The 17,221-nt window shown below is 37.3% G+C and overlaps 1 protein-coding gene across 1 annotated transcript in view; it reads right to left on the bottom strand.

Annotated features, from left to right (window-relative positions):
* LOC104277915 (E3 ubiquitin-protein ligase MYCBP2) overlaps positions 1-17,221 on the bottom strand; it is a gene marked incomplete at its 5' end in the record, with an annotated part of 53,330 nt that overhangs the window by 14,608 nt on the left and 21,501 nt on the right. The window contains 13 exons of the mRNA XM_009874718.1: positions 312-431; positions 3,226-3,322; positions 3,612-3,895; positions 7,391-7,657; positions 8,881-8,961; positions 9,826-9,915; positions 10,076-10,315; positions 11,640-11,705; positions 12,340-12,564; positions 13,195-13,351; positions 13,773-13,933; positions 15,826-15,975; positions 16,998-17,194. Coding sequence (XP_009873020.1) covers positions 312-431; positions 3,226-3,322; positions 3,612-3,895; positions 7,391-7,657; positions 8,881-8,961; positions 9,826-9,915; positions 10,076-10,315; positions 11,640-11,705; positions 12,340-12,564; positions 13,195-13,351; positions 13,773-13,933; positions 15,826-15,975; positions 16,998-17,194 — 2,135 coding nt within the window. The remainder of the gene's footprint in view (positions 1-311; positions 432-3,225; positions 3,323-3,611; positions 3,896-7,390; positions 7,658-8,880; positions 8,962-9,825; positions 9,916-10,075; positions 10,316-11,639; positions 11,706-12,339; positions 12,565-13,194; positions 13,352-13,772; positions 13,934-15,825; positions 15,976-16,997; positions 17,195-17,221) is intronic.

Raw genomic sequence — 17,221 nt, 5'->3', positions numbered from 1 at the left:
TAAACATAACACTCTTTGTTATTTGGGAGGTACCAAAGATGCGTACTTAATCACGATGCATTTTTTACTGGTGTATTTCTGCTACAAAATAAAAAACTCCATCTGCTGTGACACAGAGAAAGCCAGACTTACTAGGACGAATAGTGTTTGTCGTAGAAGACAGATAGGTTTGGAGAATCTGAACTGTATACTGCATGAATCGTTTCCTGAAACTATATACGGAAGCTTTTTCTAAAACACAGGAAGGCTCTTGGATGGGTTCCTACTGCACGTTTACAATGAACTAATGTTAAGTTTAGTAAAGTTCTTACTCTGGTTGTTGCAATGCACCTCACTGGTGACCTGTACTCTTCTTCCATTTTGGTTAGAGCTATGATGGTTTCAGCAATAGCATTCTTTGTCACGCGGGACCAAGCTTCTGACAGATGACCCTGTTAAAGAGGAAACTCAATTTACTACAGCTCTTATTAATATGAAGAACCACTAAAACTGTAATTAGAGCTGCTACAAACAATGTCAGGTTAGGATCTCAAGTTAGCACAGAAAAAGAGGAAGACAGGGATGACTTTGACAAACGACCTTTCAAATCACACTGACCAAATACTCAGGTGACTGACTGAAATAGTCTCTGAGATACTACTGGAATAACTAACCTGGAATAGGTAAAGGGCATATGATTTGAAGAATGAAAAGGCAAGAAATAAAAAGCAGTATGCAGGAGGCATCAGAATTACAGCATACTTTCCAAACCAACCTTAAAGATTCTGAGCCGATAGCACTGACTCATACCCTAAAGTTCCTGATTCAGAGACTGCACTCTGTACTGAATTTCTAAACCTCATGCTAAAGGTGATAGAAAGCACTGAGATTCACTGGACTCTAAAAAGAAAGCTACAGTGACTAACCAGGGTGTAGGTACCTACACAATGCAAATGCTGCAAATGTTAAGTGAAGGAATCATATTTGTAAGTCTTACTTACTTACTTACTTACTTAGCAAGGCTGATGTCACCCTACTGATAATTAGCAGCTCTAGAAAGCCTCAAAGAAACGTTTTTAAACTAGGACCCCTCTATTTCTCCACCCTTTTTTGGGTAACAAGGCCAAATCCCCAAACAAGTTTCAAGCATGCCTAAAGCACACGTTGTGTAAGGTCCCTTACACAACACAATCAAGAAACGTTATCATTCCCTTCCTTGAACAGCCTCAGTCAGGTCTCCCACATCTACAACAGAAGAGAATCAAGTTCTGATCTCCACACAAGACGAGAGGAGGGTCCTTATAATTTGGCTACTGAATACTTTCGAGTAAACTCAGCCCCAGTCATTCCTTTAGGAGGGGCTACACTTTAAGTAAGCAAATCACAATCTACTGAAAGAGGGATTTATATCCACACCTGAGGGGGCTACAGTTTATCTGACTGACTTGATACTTTTGTTTTTTTGTAATAAATAAATAGTTACATGTTCAGCCCAAGTAGAATGGCTAAAACAAGAGAATTCAAGACCCACATCACTATACTCAACAGCCAGCACTATTAGAAAACCACCAGGTAGGTGGGAGATGGAGCCCAGCATACTCTGGATACACATGTGAGTTGCCATATCTGTCTCCAGAGCTTTATGAACTTTCATACCAACTTCTATCTCTTCCAACCTCAATGTTTCTATGATTCTATTCTATGATTCTACAGCGGTTTCGTAGAACCAGATATTGACAAATGCAACAGTTCAATGAGTGAAGGTCTTGAACGGCTACAGGAGCTGCTTCGACAAAAACACAAGCATCTGATTCTAGTCAGCCAGCTTTTTCTATTTCTACTAATCTTTTTTATTCCTGGCAAAGATCTCTGCTCAGCTTAGTTTCAATCAGTCGTTCCTTAAGGGACAGGATTTCCCATCATTGTGGGAGCTAAAATCCCATAAAACATGGACCACAGAGTTCGCTTCAAAACACTTGCCCCAGTACTAATAAAACGCTGTAGAAGAAAATCCCCTATTTCCCTGATGTACTACCTTCCCACCTACCAACAAGATGATACTGGCAACGACCTTTAAAAAAAACCCCAAACAATCCTGAATAAATTACTCCCCTCCCTCCCCAATTCATTCCCATCTTACACAGTGAATGGAGTGTCTGAGAAAAACATGGGCGCATACATACAGGGGAGCGGACACTATCTTAATTCTGGCCTTTACTATCTTCTGGGTACTTTGCTTTGCAACTGCTGGTTTTTTTGGTCCTAGTTTTCATATGCAATCTCCTAAAATGTTGATGAAGCCGGCAGAGACAAAAAAAACCCCAAACACAAAAAACATCACGCGGAGGCACACTTAAATTGTAACTCTTAACTAAAGGTTGATTGTGAGATTCTGAAATCTTGTGGTCAGAATAACAGCGGCAACTGCAGGGAAGTCCCATCCAGCTGCAGCAACTTTGAGAAGGGATCTCCTTAATCTAAGCACAGTGAATGGCTTAGAAAGTAAGACTCCAAAGCTGAACATACTGAATTAGCTTTCAAAGTGTAATCACAGAGGAAATTCTGGGTCATTTGGAGCATCTCACTGAAACAGGTACAGAAGTAAGGAAAACAAAAACAATCTCCCAACTAAACGCCTTTCCTCTAAACATACAAAACTTACTTTCTCTCCAGCCCCCAAATCAACTTTCACCAAATCCTTCTGCCAGAAAAAAATGCCTGAAGCAGATACAACTACATAAAATTTCAGGCCAGATGGTTAAAATAATAAGCAACTATAAATATATATTTCAGTAAGACTTAGGCCAATCTTACTATGCTATCTTAACCAGAAACCCCACATATAAAATCTATATAACACTTACGTGAAAACATCCCTATTACCTTACTCCACAGACACTTCCTACATTTCAACTGGAGCTCTGAGTGCTTAAGACTTAAAAAATTAGGCTTCTAAGTTAACACAGAAAATAACACACAATTATTGTACCATAATTTTAAGAAATAAGCTTTAAATATGGCACTTGTTTATTTCAATATCGCATTTCTGTTTAAAAGAATCAGAACTCAGTTCCTAGTGCTCCCAGGCCTAGACTCTACCCAGGAGACTACACCTTTTTTTTCTTGGCACCAAGTCATATTTAACAGCTCCAGCCAATACTAACTAATAGAAAGTGATGAAAAAAAATGTACTCATTATCAGAAATACTTGAACATCCCCCACACACTTAAAGGATAGAAACTTACTGCTGCCATGTCTTTAACAAGCTTAATAATGATCTCTGAAATCTGTGTAGGCGTTGAACCCTTCATCCACCAATGGCTTTCGCCTCGCCGAATGTAGCTGCAAAGGACATACGGTCATACATGAAATAAATTCAGGTAGTTAGTTAAAAGAAATAGTGCACATATTCAGCATATGGTAAATTGCTAGTGTTCACGTTTTTTTCTTGTTTTTCAAGTAACTTTTTAAATCAAACTCACTATATAACATGATAGATCCTGTCAAAGTAATAAAACATTTTTTTTCCATTTATAAAACCAAGATTATAAAAGACAACATAATGGACTTCAAAGAACGTAATTTTTATGTGCTTTTAGCTTAAGAATCTATACGTATTTTTTAAACAAACCTGGAATTGAAGATCATTGGAAGTGTGACTGTAGTAACTCCTTTGCCTGCAGTAGTGCCAGCTGTCCCTGTTATAGTGGTTCCTTTGGCTTTTAGCTGTACAGTGAGAGCTTTGGCAATGCATCCCAAAAACATGTCTAAGATACCTAGTTTATTCCAATCTCCTTTTTCCGTTGAGTGTATGATATCACTTATATCTGCTGGTGGAAGAGACTTCACCCCTATAATACTTGCCAGGCGACTAGGAGTTACCTCAGGCAAAACACGTCGTAGTAATGATGTTACCTGGAAAAAAATCAGAACATCACAGTTCTTACCAAGACAGTTGAGGTTTTCAAGTAAAATCAAATAAAGTCCTTCTTCACAAGTTATTTCAGTAAGAAGGAATGAATCTGTTTTCCATACTTAAATCACACCTGCAATAAATCCTTGAAGGTTTTTATCTTGCTTTGAAGTGTTTATCAACATACCCAGTGACACAAGGCTGAAGAGTCTAGAATCAATCTCACTCAATCCTTAGTGTTCATATAATAATAAAAATATGCTGCTTGGTACTGGACTTATTATAACAGTGATACAGATGTTTGTATGACTCTGATTTGCTTGTATGTTACAGATATGTTACGCACTTTGCATACAATCTTTGTGTATGTATCTTTAGACGTCAAACTCTGTGGTAGATCTGTCCAGAGAAACTTCCTGAAAACAACGAACTTGCCTCGTAGTACTGAGAATCACGACATGCTTTCTTCCCCTCCTCTAGTTTTCCTTGTGATATTCTAACTGAACTTTTTGAAAAGGAAATCTGCGCAATTGCTTTGGATGTAATAGGAGCTGTCTTGAAATGACAAGCTTCAGTCTTACAGGCTTGTAGAACTGGGGTTGAAATTGGCTATATAGCACAAAGTTTGGTCTAAATGAGGATGTATGAAAACTTCAGGACTTAACACTTCCTGTCTAATTTCTCAAAGTTTCAATGTTCTTTTGAAAAACTGTTTACATTTTAAGAAAAAAAAAAGTATTTTGCATATCTGCAATATCAGAATTATTAAACAGGGCAGCATCTGCCTTCAGGCAAGTTGAGATGTGATATTTTAAGAGTTCAGAAAATTGAAAAAAGAGAAGTAGAGTATGAAATGCAAAAACTTCTGAAAAAGGTACTAAAAATCCACCTAGAGAAGGCATACTAGCTACCAACAACAAGCTAATGCATTAACTGTACTAACACAAATATTGTATATGGGTATATATTTATTTTGTATTATGTGCATATAAATACACATACACTTGGATAACACTCAAGTTCAGAAAGGAACAGATGTTGAAGTTCTGTCTGAGGATACCAAGAGTAGAAAGGTCTAGTTCCACACTGCTACACTCATAGTCTGAGTGCAAGATGAAGACGCTAAAGACTCAGGCCAGATCAATAAATGACACTGCTAATTAAATGCCTCTCATCTGATCTATACAGACTACATGGGCATTTTACAAGCATAATATCAAATTCCTAAACAATGCTGGCATTTTAGGTCCTGTCTATTTGACAGACATTTCAACCATGCTCTACTCATTCAAGGTCTAATCTCAACCCGCAAAGCCTCTGCTTCATCTGTTAATGATGCTTTAGCATGACAATCACCAGTTATCCTGTAACTCTAGCTGTCACTGTGCCTTGAGATCAAACACGGTATTAAAAGCCTAAGAATTACCTATAGCCTCCTCAAATCCTCCTCAATCAACATTTGGAGTATATCACAGAATGGCTTGAGTTGGAAGGGACCTTAAAGATCACCCAGTTCCAACCCGGTGGTCATGGGCACGGACACCTCCCACTAGACCAGGTTGCTCAAAGCCCCATCCAGCCTGGCCTTGGACACTGCCAGGGAGGGGGCATCCACAGCTTCTCTGGGCAACTTGTTCCAGTGCCTCATCACCCTCACAGTAAAGAAAATATGCAAATGTTCCAAATATAAATGTGGGTAACTGTGTAACTCTCCTTAATACATTTGAGAAATGGGAAATTAACAGCTCTGATATTTAAAAGGTGCACCTCTGATTCTTGCAATTACATCTAATAACTCTGGATGATGTTGTCCTTTATAAATAGACAAATACAGTACATGAACTAAGTCTCTTTTTTTGGAATGCAATACATAACACTGGTCTAAATTTAAGTACTGTCAGTCACAAGGCAGTGCCAACTTGAGAATCCAAACTCTCATCTTCAAAAAGAGAACCCTTAGTCATTGCTACAGAGAATTCTTAGTCATTGCTACAGAAAGCAAGTATCTGACAAACTGAACATACGTTACAGGACATGGATGAATCTGTTGAAAACACGAACAGCTGGGCTACTGCGAAGCAAGACTCGTTGAACACTGTGAAGCTCAGATTCACCGATGAATCCTTTGCAACACCACTCCAAAATGAAAGCTGTGTGCTTATGCAGAAGACCCCCATTAGGACACACAAAACGACTAATTGCTCTTGTGCATCCTTCATTTCATTTGATTTGCTGTACCAAGCAAACCGGATGTCCCTTTGAACACTGTGAAGCTCAGATTCACCGATGAATCCTTTGCAACACCACTCCAAAATGAAAGCTGTGTGCTTATGCAGAAGACCCCCATTAGGACACACAAAACGACTAATTGCTCTTGTGCATCCTTCATTTCAAGAACAATCCCAGCCAAGCAAACCAGATGTCCCTTTAATGTTTGGTTTGAGAAAGCAATTTATCCTGCCCTGTTCAAAACCCTTCAGAGTAAGGATAAGAAAGGTGCAGAGCGACATCACACTTTCAGCGTTTCGGCACCGTTTGCTGATTTAGGTTCATGACGACATCACAGACTCCCAGCATGTTAGGGGTTGGAAGGGACCTCAAAAGATCATCTAGTCCAAATCCGCTGCCAAAGCAGTAGGTCACATGGTGGTAATTATGCAATTTTGTGTTCCTACACCTCACTTACATCTTGGAGACAAAGCATTATAAACTTATTCAAAAGAGTTTGCTTTAATTTTTTAACTGTAGCCTTCATTGCTTTCAACACTGTGTTTCCTACAAATAGTTTTATACAGTCTAATTGTGGTGGTGCTGGAGTATATATGTATTTATGTATCAAACACATCAAACTTCCATTCAAAAATGGAATAAACCCCCAAACCTGACACTTGCAATTCCAAAAGGAGATCCTGTAATTTGTTTTTAAATGTTTGAAAACCTAGGCCAGGGAGGATGGAGCCAGACTCTTTTCAGCAGTGCCCAGTGACAGGGCAAAAGAGGCAATGGGCACAAGCTGGATCACAGGAAGTGTCACCCGAATATGAGGAAGAACTTCTTTACTGTGAGGGTGACAGAGCACTGGCACAGGCTGCCCAGGGAGGTTGTGGAGTCTCCTCCTCTGGAGACTTTCCAAACTTGCCTGGATGCGTTCCTGTGTAATGTGCTCTAGGAAATTGTGCTGTACCAGGGAGGTTGGACTGGATGATCTCCAGAAGTCCCTTACAACTCCAACAATTCCATGATTCGGTGAAAATTTGTGTTTGTCCTCTCCTCATAACTGCAGTAATAAATCAAACTTATTTACAGTTATCCCCCACATGGAATATAGGTATGATCGGGAAAACATTTTTTTGAAGCGAAAACTCAAAATTACATTTCATGAAAAGGTAAGTTCAAATACATAACGTACTATCACAAACACAACTATAGGATTCTAAATGCATTTTTTTTTCCCCCCTAGGAATACCAAAGACAGACAAGGAAGAGTTAGCACCCACCTGTCTCTGCACCCGGGGAGAAGCCGTGTGTAGCAAAGAGAAGAGATCCTGGAGCAGGGTCAGCTGCTGAGCCAGATACTGCCGGCCGACGTTGGAACCGCTCAAGGCCAGAACCATCGACAGGAGCTCGAAGCAATAAGCGTCAGAAGAAGCATCTTCATCATTGGGCTGCGAGTTGGCGTTCTCTTTGCTGGAGATGGCGTGCTCCCACTCCTCACGCACGCGCGTCGCTTCCATCCGTATGGCCTGGACTATATGAGCACATACCTACCCAAACAGAATCCAAGGACATAGAGACTTTTAAAACCTCAAGGAAGAGGTCATGCTTTGTCTACCTTCAAGGCGCTGACCAAACCAGACAGCCTGTGCTTATATTACTTTTCAACATTGATTCAAAAAAACCCTAAAATGCAAACTTCAAGACTAAATAGAATTCTTCAGAATTAATACTTAGATTTATTACTGAATTTGCTCATCTACATTTCTGAAAATGCCACTGAAATAAATTTTTCATTACTTTTCTTTTTTAGTTCCTGACTTTTAATTTGCTTTTTACATAGAATTCAGGTTAAACAAATCCCCAAAACAAAAAAAAACAACCTCAGAAAAACCTCACAGAAATATATTTACTCCACACCCACGAAAGAAAAGGACTTACTCAAAGACGTAGTCTATTGCTTAGTTTACTATTTAGGAAGCTTAACAAATTTTAGAAACCATGTTTTCATTTTACCAATAGCATCTTAAAAACCACATTTAAGTGATTTTAAAGTTTGCTAAGATGAGTGACAAAAAAGTGGCTTCTGCATGACCTAACAAACTATCAAACTTCATCTAATACCTCCTGCATTACTGTGAAAACTTTTACGACAATGTTTGTCTTGCGACAGGTGTAATAAAGATAATATAAATGATATTTCAGTTGATACACTTAAAAAAATAAAGCATTCAAAAGAAAAAGGATAACACATACTCTAACTACTGCTTAATGTTAAGAAAAATAAAGGTAAGTAAGATAACCATAAATCCAAACTTTCATTGACTGCAAGAAAGAATAATTTAAGAATCTATGCACTTACTGCCTTTTAAGGATCAAACCTATATACTTTTTCATGACAGAAATGGGGAGAAAACATGTGCAAAATTAAGATTCTAAACCCTGTCCCTGCACCTTTCATAGAAATTTGAGAGGGTCTACTATTATGCTGTTATTATCAGCAAACTCAATTCTAAAACTTTTATTTTTAAATTGAGTCTAATAGGATAGGGTTTTGTATCTTATTCAAACAATTTTTTTCAGCATTGGTTTCAGCAGATTTTTCATAATACACACACACACATGCTATTTAAAATGTAAACCAAAATTTGATTACGAGTAACAGAAGAAGAACTGGAAGTGACAAGTAAAAGGTACTATATTCACTGCAAATGAGCGTATTTATTACAACATACAAACATTTAGCCCTCAAAGCATTTCAGAATGAACAAACCTGCTTCTGCAGATTGGTCAGTTTGCTCCGGCTGAATATGATCCCTACCATGTGCTCCTTCAGGTCTGCATCTGATGTTGCCTTCATAAAAAGCATATTTAATATTAGATCAAGAGCAAAAAAAAATCCTTAATTACTGTAGCAATTAACATGGAACACCAACAAACTCTGTTCTAAAAGTTTATAGCTTTTTGTTACAGAGAAATAAGATATATGAGCAAGATCAATTTAACTACAGTTAATAAATACGTCTTAAAAATATTGACCTTTTTTCTCTTTATAAGAGGAAATTTGAGCATGAAATAAAATAATCAATAAGCAAAACAAGTATAATTATGAGAGATTCAGCCTCTTCACATAGCTTAATAAAATCACTGACTAAGTCTTTGTGAAGCAGTGTACAGAATATACTTTTCAGGTTATATATTTCACAATAAAAGAAATAGAGAACACACAATTAAATTAACAGTACACAGCAGGTGTGAGAAAAATATGTTTTTGCAAAATGAATAATTCTGTCCTGGAATTTGTTGTCACAAGGTACTGGGTAGAGCAAAACCCTATCTCATCTGAAAAAAGAAGATACTTTTGTTGACAACAGCCCAATTTTGGCTATTAAACGTGAGAGGCACAAGATAATACGTGACTTCCAGGTTCACCTATTGTTGCAGGTCTTAAGTACTTCTGCAACTGTACGTGTGATTTGCACCGCCATTGCTATGATGTTTCCATTATATGCATATGCTCCAATTATAATTTACGAATGAAAAAAAAATCAATGATAATTTCAAAAAACCAACCAACCAACCCCCAAAAAACAATTGTGACATTTTCCTTCTGTTTCGAGCTGAAAATTATGTAAGACATAGGATAAACACTGAAAATCATCCTGGATTTTTTTCAGCAAAGTATTATTGATAGAATACAAATAAATACATTGTGTACTTTTTCTTCTCCTTCTGGGGAAGACAACAGTGCTTTTTCTTCTTGTTCTGGGGTTGGCTCAGCATCTCCAGAAATTAGTTTTCCAAACACCTGGAAGAAAGACAGTGGCAATTAGCTTATCTCAAAGACAAACTTGTGCGGACATGACATTTTACGTTAAAACATAAAGCACTGAAAGTCCAAGATTTATATTAACTTTCACTGCATAATATAGTAACTTTCACTGTGTAACGCATCATTAAAACCCCACCTGGGATGTAATAAGCCGGAACACTCGCAGCGTCTCAGATTCACAGTTTCTTTGTTGAGCTACACTTGCAGAAATCTGTCCTGCTATTTTAATGCTTTCACCATCTTTCCATCCAAGTATTTTCACTTGTCGAACTCTCAGTGTGTTCTCTGGACCCTTCAATTCAATTTTGATGATGTGATTATCGCCTCCAGGAAGTTCACTTGTTACCCAGCCAATATGTCTTGAATCCAAGTCTACCTATTAACCAGGAATATAAAGACGGGAACTGACATTACACCCAACAAAAAGTCACCTACCTCTAAAATAAACCCATCATAAATCACTGGAATGAAAACAGTGTTGCTATGAAATTTTCATCTTGAGCAGTAAGACTATCATGTTTTAGTATAAAAACATTCAATCTTACAAATTCAGACTAAAAAAATTCTTAAACTTAAAAAAAGAAAAGACATCATAGCCATTTCTTGTTGTCTTTAAAGCCTATTAGAGATAGTGGCCTGTCTATTTCTTCAATCCACTAAGAAACAGTTCACATACCCAAAAAACCACTTGAAGCTAACATTTGCTCGCTACTTTTAATTAAAAAAAGCTGCCATCATCTAACTGAAAGTATAACACACAATTATCAGGAGATATTTCCTCCCAGAAATAGCTTCTGGAGCTCCATCTTTGCCTTAAATGCTCTCTGGGGATAAAAGGTAGAGAAAAGCAAACCTGTAATAAGACAATGCTGCTTCTTGACAAATTTTATGATTTTGATTACTGACAGTCAGTGGTAAAGTTTTGAGCCCAAAATGGTAACTTCCTGCCTGAATCACTTCAGTGTCAAAGTACAAAAATGTGTAAAAAAAAAAAAAAAAAAAAGGCATTTATCGTTTGGCTTCGCAACAGAAGTACAAAGACTGAAAACCATTCCAAACTTGATTCTCCAGATAGAAGTCTTCAGCTACCAGAAGTTGAGAACTAAAATAGTAGGGTAAAATGTGTGCTATAAATGTGTATTAGACCACATAACTAAAAAATCTTGTGTTGAGGGTAAAAGATTTATTTTCTCCTTTATCAGTGTGTTCTACTTCTGCTAACTCTTCATCTGCATTTCTATAACAAAAAATGATTCCATGAAGCATACAGACAGCAATGACAGTGCAACACTAATAAGCCAGGCACCAGAGTATCTGTAATATTAGAAAAAGCAATTATTTCAGGTATATTCAGATATAAGTACCCTAAAAGAAATCAAACAGCTTACTGGACCTTATAAAACACAACCTAAATGGTCTTTTTTGGAAGCTTTCTACACAATCACTTATCCTTTCAGCTGTAGTAATTAAAATAAAAATTATCTAGAGAACATTTTATATTACCTTGTTCTGTTTCAGTAAAAGAGTAAAAGGTTGATCAATAATCAGTATATATGACCAAATTCTGTCATTAACAATACAGTATTATCCAGGAATATTACTATGTCTGATTGTAAAAATAAGAAAGAGAAAGAGAAAATAAGAAAGAGAAAGCCAAAAAACGACAGCAATTTTTCACTGCCAACTATTAAAATGTTTACCTGCTTTATTCTGCAAAGATCTTCTACTGCTTTGCCAGTTAGGAACGTCATTGAAGTCACTTTGTTCTGCAACAGACAAGCAAAATAAGAACAAACCACTTCAACTGAGGACCATTCCAACTATTTCTTCCATATCTGCAGCACACACACACATAAGAGAGACAAGTTATTTTATTACAAAAAAAATTAAAAAGTGATCAAAGCCAAGGACAAGGAATTTCAAAGCACAGTTCCGGAAAAATAATAATTAATTTGCTCCTTGTGTTAGAAGCTGTAGCTGAAATAGAGATATACTTGTAGCATTACTGTACAGATCAATAAATATGAATGTAGTCTGTCTAGAAAGTAGTTCGGATTTTATGAAAACTCCTTACCTGAATGCTTCTGCAGAAATCATGAGCAGGAAAAGTAGCTTAGAAAATAATTAAATGCTTGAAAATGCACTGGAAATTGAACCTACCACTGAGAATTAAGGTTCCCAGTCTTAGGTTTGTGCATACTGCAGGTTTAGTTGGATTGGTCTGATCATATCAGGTACTGCTTTCAAAACTACAAGAATTATAAACTTTAGTTTGGAACATGAGTTTCATAATTAGAATTACAAACTGAACTGGACAAAGAAAATTATGGTTCTTGACTGACAAATATATAAAACTTTGACTATGCACCTTTAATGAGAGACATTTCATTTTCCTCTTACCCCAAGATCTCTGGAATTGTCTACATGAACACACACGTAACGTGCATTGATTCCTTTCACACAGTTAATGGTGATGTTTTTAGTTTTGTTTTTATCTTCATCTCCTGACTCCCAGAACGTTTCCGTAGACCCATCTGTTAAACTTCCAATCATGGCAGGTCGGCTCGATGTTTTAATGTCAACGATGCTGGTCAGGTCTTTTAGACAGACCACTATACACAGTTCCTGTGAAAAAAAATGGAATTATTTAAAATATCTGAAAGTAAGCCCAAATACAGGCATTATTTACAATTTTCAAAAACCATACAGACATTTCTGTTCTGATGAATATGCTTTCTGAATTAAAGAATAAATTTGCCATTTATTGATTCAAATTATCTGGCCTTTTATGCCAAAGGAACTATTAAGAGCTAATAGTTGAATATTTTATTAAATGCCTGAATGTACTACTAAATCAAAGAAAACACTTTAAAGATATTAATTAGGGGTATTAATTTGTGCTCCTTTGAATAAAAGAAGGAAAAAAATATATATATAAGCAAGTAAGAACAGGAAGTACACACCATGTAAAAAATGAACTCGAATAAACCACATGAATTAACTGAACAAACTAGAGATCCCTAAATGCTTTACTTGCAAACAAGCAGTTACAAGCACTGCTTCAAACTTCAGGTTTGAGCGAGGGTCAATATTCGAACTTCTTAAGCTAAGTATGAGAATCTGAATATCAGCAACGAGATTCCAAACAGATACATTCAAGGAAATATGACGTGTTTTAATTCAAACAAAATGACCATGGGAAGTTCAGGCTGTTCACAATTGGCCTCTGCTTCTGAGAAGAATTGTCATACTTGCCTGATTCATGACTTCAAAACCAGATTGAACACTGATGCTAAAACTCTCTTCACTATCTCCATCATCAGATTTGGACAAAATATTGTTGATATGATGAAACACATTGCTCTGGTGCAGGAACTGATGATCAGATTGTTTGAATTTGAGACTCCAGCACCTGAAAACACATTTAGTGGACTGTGAAATTTTACATGTTGATTAAAAGACATAACCTACCAGTGAAACTGTTAATTACATTTTTGCTTCTCAAAATATTTTCCATAAATAATTAACTTCAATTTTTAACAGGATCTTAAGTGTTTCTATGCATCATTTTGAGGAAGGCAGGAGTAAACTTTGCTTAGAATTTTAACAGTGAATGGAATAATTGTTATTCAAATATATCTTAGAGACAGTTACAGAGGAAAAACTTCAAACAGTTTAATGGTACTATTCAGATGACAGATTTCTGAGCACAAGGTATTATGCTACCATGCATATAGAGTTGTTTCAAATTTCCTGTCTGCACTGCAAAATCTTTTAATCTATAAGTTCACAACGCTTCCAGCCTTTTAAAGATTTCCTTAATTTGTGCTTACCTTAAGGCCATTTGCTGTAATGCACTACCACTGGGAAGAGACATCATCAGATCAGAGATTGTCTGGAGAAGGCGATGAAAAGTGTGGGGTAATGGGTGAGCTGCTTCGCCAGCAATCACTATATCCGACAGAGGATGCTCACATACCCTTGTGTCTTTTTCCTAAGAAGTAAAGCAATTTGTATGTTGTTAACAGACTTGCAGAGCAAAAAGGATAAATAAACAGAAATAAAAACATTTATGATATTTGGATCAAGAATAACTGCGACGATCTTATAATGAATGTGAACTTCAAAGCAGCTCCCATCAGAGAATGTCTGCGATAACCAGTTGTACATGAACACCAGACAAGGAATTCGGGAAGCACACTGCACAGTACCACATACTTTTCATGATTTAAAGACATGAAACATTACGCTACAGCAATCTGAAAACAAACCAGTGCGAAAAGGTACATATTCCAGCTGCTAAGAACAACTTCTTTGAGCAGCCAAACCCGGCCGTAACAAACTTGGCCGCTAAGGTTAGCGGCTGCTTTATTTCATTAGAACTGTGCAAATGCTGCTTGTTAGTTAAGGTGAGTCCGTAGCAGAAGGGGCTGTGCAGTGGGAGCCAAGATCCAGCGGCCAGTGGGTACAAAGGCAGTGGCAGGGGACCAAAGAAAGTGGGGGCCTGCAAGGTGTGTTACGGGGAAGAGCAGCAGAGAAAGAGGAGATGGTTCTGGTTGCAATATCCTTTATCAGAAAGAGGAGAAAAACTCATCTATGAAGTGAACAAACTGCTTCCCCTGCCTCCTTTTTAGAAGACTATCTGGTCCTGCTCAAGCCAGAGAACTTGGCTGCGTGCCCTCAACATACCGACCTCCAAAGCCAGATTCAAACATATTCTAAACCCATTAAACCATTTATATATTCTCTTGCAAGTAAACTTCCCAGGGATCTCAACTGCCCAAGTGCCTGAAAATGCTATCACAGAATCACAGAATGTCCGGGGCTGGAAGGGACCTCAAAAGATCATCTAGTCCAGCCCCCCTGCCAGAGCAGGATCACCTACAGTAGGTCACACAGGAACGCATCCAGGCGGGTTTTGAAAGTCTCCAGAGAAGGAGACTCCACAACCTCCCTGGGCAGCCTGTGCCAGTGCTCCGTCACCCTCACAGGTAAAAAGTTTTTCCTAATGTTTTTGTGGAACCTCCTATGTTCCCGCTTGTACCCATTGCCCCTTGTCCTGTTATTGGACATCACTGAGAAGAGCCTGGCTCCGTCCTCCTGACACTCCTCCTTGACATATTTATAAACATTAATGAGGTCACCCCTCAGCCTCCTCTTCTCCAAATTAAAGAGACCCAGCTCCTTCAGCCTTTCCTCATAAGGGAGATGTTCCATTCCCTATGATATGATTTGAAATTAATTTTAGGCACATGCTTACCTAGACAAGAATCATGGACCCAGACATTTCTCTGTATTTTCCAGGATAGTGCAATGGGGTCAAGTGTACTCAGTGTATGAAGTAGGAAGCACGAGATTGAACTCTATGCTAAATACAACCAGTTACTCAGAAAAAGTTCAAAGACTAGGTATCCCCCTTCCTCTAAAGATTCAATATACACAGATAGCATCCCACTCCTCCATCTGCTCTGCAGATTAGTAATTTTTACATTTTGTTTTGCTTTAGCAAGGACATTGTCCTTGCATTTACATCTTGTGCGTTAAATCATTTATGGTTCTAGATCTCCATCCCCCATTTTTACCGAATACATCATTGGGATTTCTCACCTTCTCCCAGTATATGAAAAGAGTTAAGTAAAAATACTTCACATAAGGAAATGAATCCCACTTGTGAAAAAGCACCAAACTGCCTTACATTTATCACATTGAGTATGTATATTTACATGGATATTTTTATCATATGTTCAGACTACTGAAGGAGCATGATGTGATTTGAATATACATCACCTGAGCGGTATTTAACCACTAGAGAAAGGATTTAAGCAAATTGACTACAAAATCAACAGAGATACTGTATTTAGGAAAGGAATTCTGAACCTTGCTTACTTGTTCTGCATTTTCTTTATTTGATTTATTTTCTTCATCCTCCTCTTCTTCAGGCTCCACAGGTGCAGGAGTCAGGGAAGCCACAAAATGCCATAAAATATCATGAAGAGAAGTTGTTTGAATGACATTACAAAGAAGCCAGTTGAAAGCCTAAAATAAAATGCACACACGGAGTTATGAATTGATTAAGCAAAACCACTTCATAAACCATTTACATAAGGAGGTGCACTAATGCTTTTGAACAGGCAAATAATAACATAGAGGTTTAAGTAAAATATATTGTTCTGTAGGTAAAACAGCTTATTAAAATGGCAGTTGTATTATAGGGGACATAGCAAATTAATTCACAAACAGCATACACAAGTTTTTTTTTTGAAAAAAGCTTTAAGGATGAAAAAGTTCTCAATGCATTCGCAGATTATTACAGGACGAAGTGGCAGCGCTCTTTACTATTCAAATTAGTTAAAGACTCTTTTGATTTAGAACTCTGCAGGCTGAGATTTTGTTTCCTTGGTTGGTCTTTGTCATCGTCTAAATTAATCAAAACAATTGAGTCACAAAACCATCAACACAGTGGGGAGAAAAAGGGTTTTTAAAAATTATAACATTTTTGTTTTCTTCTAAAAACTGCAATCCTTCTGTATATGTTGATGTTTGGAAATTTGAGAGGTGGTGCTTAATAGTTGAGGGTTTTTTTAATTGTATCTGAGAAAATCCACCTATATTTTCAGATATTAAAAATACTTGAAAAATACTTGCATGCAAGTTCAGAAGAAATTTTACTAAAGGTCCGTTGAAATTACAAAAAAAAACCCCAGTGGGCTCAATGAGGATGCCTCTTGCAGCTTTTATTGAAGCAACTGATCTTAAATGGATCTTTTGGTCAGTCATTCGCTTCCTACATCACAGGGGAAGCACTCACCCACTTTAGAAGGAAGTCATGAAAGATCTAGGTATTACCAGCACCAAAACAATTCTAAATAAATAATACTCAGTCCAAGATTTTAAAAAGGAATGTCAAGTAATACCAGAAAGATGCTGAACAAATGAGGAGAAAACAGTATTTGCACAATTGATTTCTGGAGCCTTGTAATATTCTTTCACCAGATACTTCCTACAAAATTTACAAACGTCTTATTTTAATAGTACAAGACCTATTAGTAAATTAATACCTCCATGGCAAAGACTCGGCAAGCAGATTTCCGTAGGGCTTGTTTCATTGCTATTTCAAGTCCTTCTAGATCATGATGCTGGATTACAAATGCCAATACTGGCCACTGGAAATTTCTCTCTCCTTTGGAAAGAGAGCTGTGGGCGGAGATTAACCGAGAAAGTTCAGGAGATGGATGTCTCAGGAGAGAGGACCCCACTTCTATTCAAAAGCATAAAAATATGC

The sequence above is a fragment of the Apaloderma vittatum genome, unplaced genomic scaffold (assembly GCF_000703405.1).
Source record: "Apaloderma vittatum isolate BGI_N311 unplaced genomic scaffold, ASM70340v1 scaffold9708, whole genome shotgun sequence".
In the NCBI taxonomy this organism is placed as follows: domain Eukaryota; kingdom Metazoa; phylum Chordata; class Aves; order Trogoniformes; family Trogonidae; genus Apaloderma; species Apaloderma vittatum.
This window is presented reverse-complemented; position numbering and strand designations above follow the sequence as displayed.